Here is a 4480-nt window from a genome sequence, read left to right as displayed (position 1 = left end):
TATATATATATATATATATATATATATATATATATATATATATATATATATTTTTTTGCAACAATTTTTATTTTAAAAATTATTATCTGTATAATAACTAATATTATCTTTACCATTGTATAAGTTTCACATTTTCTTGAAATTAGAAATTGTATTATACAAAAATATATACTACATTATTGATCTTTTTTTTGTAACAGTCTGCAGCAAGAGAACTTGATAACTAAACCAATTAAAACATTATGATGGCACATCCCAAAAATACTACTTCATTTATAATTTTTTAAATTAAATTAATTTTTATTAGAGATAGATCAAATAAGATTAGAACATTCTTCATCAGTACTCACTCTCTATTTCGTTGTCGTTCGCATCATCAAATAAATCATTAATAGCTGCCAAAGGCACAAAATTTTCAGCGAAAAAATTGTCATTTCATTTAATATAAAGCGGAAAAAAGCAAAAAAAAACTGTAATAGATCCATGCTGCTACATGTTGCTGAAAAAGAAGCGAAAGTCGGAAGTGCCAGAAAGTGCTCAAGTCTGTTCGCGTCACTGAGCGTTGGTGCACATGACTTCATTTGCTCCAACCGTCATCTAAAGCCAGCGACACATGGTGCTTGTTTTCATCCTGGATTGCTTGTTGATTGGTGCATTTCTGAAGATGGATGAAAATATACCAATCAAAATAGAGTATTTCCATCCAGCAAGCAATCCAGCACAAATACAAGTACCATGTGCCGCTTTAAGGTGCCAATACATGGGAGCGTCCCAGCGTCGAGCGTTAAAGCGTTAACCAATCAACGTATCAGATTCCAGAAGTATACTTGTAGTTCTTGCGGAAAGTGGTACGTTGATTGGCTACCGCTTTAATGCTCGACGCTTGATGCTCCCATGTAAAGACACCTTTACTCGTGATCCAAGTATTCCTTGGTGTACATTGGAACACGCGGCGCGAGCAAACCTTATGTTTTCTGGACGCAGCCATTCTATGTTGAACGCAGTCCTGTGGTCTGTTCTTTCGCTCTGCACTGCTGCACTGGTGCAATAAGTTAGAGTGAGACAAATATATATATATCTCACTCTAACTTATTGCAGCAGTGCAGACAAAAGAACAGACCTATTGTTTCTTTTAACCTACCAATTCTTTTAACTTCTATTCCGAACCTGTAAAGCGGGAAGCACACACTCTTGTATAATAAAGGTATAATACACTATATATAAGAAAATTGACTAATCAGAGTCCTTTAAAAAAAATTAGCTCCAAAAAGTCTTCACTAAATTAAAAAAAAAAACTATAATATAACCCTTTAATTCTCGTGCACGAGAACAGGTTAGGTAAACTTTGCTGCAACTATATATTTTCATATCGACAATTACACAGTGCATCTGTTATACCACATGGTTTATCGCACATCAGGTAAGAATGAATTATTACATTGATAGAGTACAAATAATATTCATATCTCGTTCGTTGTAGCAATAGGAGGCATAATTTAATATAATGACTTAATATTTCAGTGATTTTTAGTCAACTAATAAAATATATCATCTGTTAAAAGGTGCTTTTTATAGATTTCTCAATTACATCAAGTCACCTATTCAAGAAACCTCAGTATTTTATTCTTTTTTACGCAAAATGTCAGAGAACATGGATAAGAAGGTGAAAATTGGTACTCATAATGGTGTTTTCCATTGCAATGAGGTGTTTGCCTGTGTGCTTTTAAAGCTATTGCCACAATATATGAATGCTACCATAGTGAGGTAAATTATTTTACGACTTATAAATGAAAGTAGTATATCACGATTATATTAAGTGTATTCTAAAGAGGACTTATAATATTAAAGGATAAACCATAATGAAGACAAAGAAAAAGAAAGAAAGTAGCAATTGACTCAGGAAGAATTGACTTATAATATCTATGTGTGTTATGTTATATTCTTAGATCTCGAGATCAAGATATCTTAGACAAATGTGACATTGTAGTGGATGTTGGTGGAGTGTATGATCATTCCGCCCATAGATACGACCATCATATGAGGTAATGTATTCTATATTGTAATACCTTCTAAAGAGAATGCTGAAAGTCCTTTACAAATTTGAACAATATCTATGACGTAGAAACGATCGTCACTAACACAATCGCGCTATCCTTTTCGTGTTTCTTGTATACACAAGATCTTACGTGTGTTGCTTTGTTTTACCTTAGGTCTGTTCTTCTTAGCTTAACTATTTGAGTTGGTGCTAACTTATTACACCAGTCTGCATCAGTCAGATTTTCAGCTTCAGTATCCCCATAATATGTTATTATTCTTCTTTTGCGTTAGAGAATTTCGCCAAACATTACACACTGTGCTGAAGAATCCAAATTACGACGACCTTATCAAGTTGAGCAGTGCTGGCTTGATTTACTGTCATTTTGGCCATGAAATACTGAGGAATCTATTTCCAGAAGTAAAGGACGAAGACATTGAAGCGATCTTTAAATATATCTATGATACTTTAATTGTGGAAATTAATGATATAGATACATACTCGGGTGGAAAGCAATTGTAGGTATCATATCTGTACTATTCATATCTATATCGCGTCTGTTTTCTGACATACGACACTTTTGTTTACTACAGGTATTCCACATGTACTAACTTGAGTTCTCAAGTGAAACACCTGAATCCTCCTTGGAATAGTACAAATATGAATGAGGAGGGACAATTTGAGAAAGCCATGGCTTTGGTACTTGATGTATTTATGAATTTTGTGACTCGCGCTGAGAAAATCTGGCTACCAGCAAAGGAAGTTGTGCGAAACGCCGTGGCCAATCGATTTACGGTGAGACAATGATTTTCTCCTTTATTCACACGTCAGGTGAATTCCCGATTGATCGTTGAAACTTGAAAAAGAAAATGTATCTTGAAGGTTGACCCAAGCGGAGAGATAATAGAATTGTCGGAACCAGTACCGTGGGAGGAGCATCTATTTACATTAGAGGAAGAACTGACATTAATACCATCAATAAAGTTTGTCATTTACTCGAGAAAAGGCGAGAATCGAGTCCAAGCTGTACCGTCAAGATACACTGATCACAGATGTAGATTTGACCTTCCTAATAAATGGTGGGGCTTACGTGATGACACGCTCGTGGCAGCTTGCGGAATCGAAGGCGCCATATTTGTACACGCAACTGGGTTCATAGGCGGACACAAAACTAGAGACGGGACCTTAGCTATGACGCGGGAAGCCCTCAAAATCATAAAGTATGTTGATCCAATGCATGATGAACGTCTATGTCGACCTTGGTTATTTAATAAAGACTAAAGCATTATAGATGTAACGGAAAGAATGAGTTGCGTGATATATAGTCGTCAAGACGTTTGAAACATGATGCATTTATTAGTAGAACTTCCTCCTCACATCAGATCCATACAGAGTGACACGGAACGAGTGTTCCTCCGCACACGTTCTTTCGCCGATCAGGCTGAGACGGTTTCGAAACTTAGGCAAACTTGTGATCGATACACGGATATTTCCTCGGGTCGTCAATTAGCGCTTTGAGCAGACACGGTTAAGTGCTTGGCCTTAGCCAGTGCCACTTCGGGGGTGTTCTATCACCCTGCCGTCGGGTCCAATAGGGGCATAACCGTGATTGTAGAGCCACGACGTACTGAAAGCGTCGTAGGGGAGTCCAACTGTTTTGGTGGGCTCCTGCAACACAGATTATTATTATTAATCTGCATGCGAATGCAAGTAGTATGAGTATAGACTACAGTAGGGAACATTTTCTATCGTTTGTATTTGAATACGAGATACTTTGACATCATAAGTCGACGTTGTCCACTTCAAGATTTAAATATCCCAACAAGCTTGAAACTTAAGCGCTTAACACATTGTGGATCGAGTCTTGTGTTATCAACGTCTTTGGCAACTGGGAACGTTAATTCATTTCTTTAAAGGACTGTATGCGGTATTAATATAATGATATTATAAACTATCACTACACACACACTGAGAAAAATTATTCAATAAAAAAATTAACAAACGGGTATTTCCGATTAAAATATCTATGAATTTTTATATCCGATTAATCGAATACTTTATGGTATTTTATCAGATAAACCAGCCAAAAATTCCTAGTAAACACAAAGTATCATCCATATTACAATGTTAGCTTAATCATATGGTATATTATGTAATTGTTACTTTGTTATATAACAAAGTAACAGTCAAAATAGAGTTTTTCCATCCAGCACGAAAACAAGCACCATGTGCCGCTTTAAAGTGCTAATACATAGGAGCGTCCCAGCGTCGAGCGTTAAAGCGTTAACCAATCAACGTATCAGATTCCAGAAGTATACTTGTAGTTCTTGCGGAAAGTAGTACGTTGATTGGCTACCGCTTTAACGCTCGACGCTTCATGCTCCCCATGTAAAGACACCTTTACTTGTGATCCAAGTACTCCTTGGTATACATTGGAGCACGCGA

The 4480-nt window shown here is 36.3% G+C and overlaps 1 protein-coding gene across 2 annotated transcripts; it reads left to right on the top strand.

The window, feature by feature from the left end:
* The first annotated feature begins 966 nt into the window (after positions 1 to 966).
* Positions 967 to 3383, top strand: LOC116849735 (UPF0160 protein MYG1, mitochondrial-like). Of its 2 annotated transcripts, none has more exons than XM_032827179.1 (7): positions 967 to 1204; positions 1334 to 1420; positions 1576 to 1764; positions 1947 to 2042; positions 2329 to 2553; positions 2629 to 2830; positions 2918 to 3383. In XM_032827179.1, the coding sequence occupies exons 3-7, from the start codon at positions 1640 to 1642 to the stop codon at positions 3314 to 3316; spliced, it is 1047 nt and encodes a 348-aa protein (XP_032683070.1). In that variant the 5' UTR covers positions 967 to 1204; positions 1334 to 1420; positions 1576 to 1639; the 3' UTR covers positions 3317 to 3383. The 2 variants fall into 2 exon arrangements, with proteins under 2 accessions (XP_032683070.1, XP_032683069.1); XM_032827178.1 differs by having other exon boundaries at positions 968 to 1204; positions 1563 to 1764.
* Positions 3384 to 4480: the final 1097 nt, after the last annotated feature.

This window comes from Odontomachus brunneus, unplaced genomic scaffold (genome assembly GCF_010583005.1).
Source record: "Odontomachus brunneus isolate Ranch 3 - 2012 unplaced genomic scaffold, Obru_v1 Obru_scaffold_125, whole genome shotgun sequence".
NCBI lineage: Eukaryota > Metazoa > Arthropoda > Insecta > Hymenoptera > Formicidae > Odontomachus > Odontomachus brunneus.
This window is presented reverse-complemented; position numbering and strand designations above follow the sequence as displayed.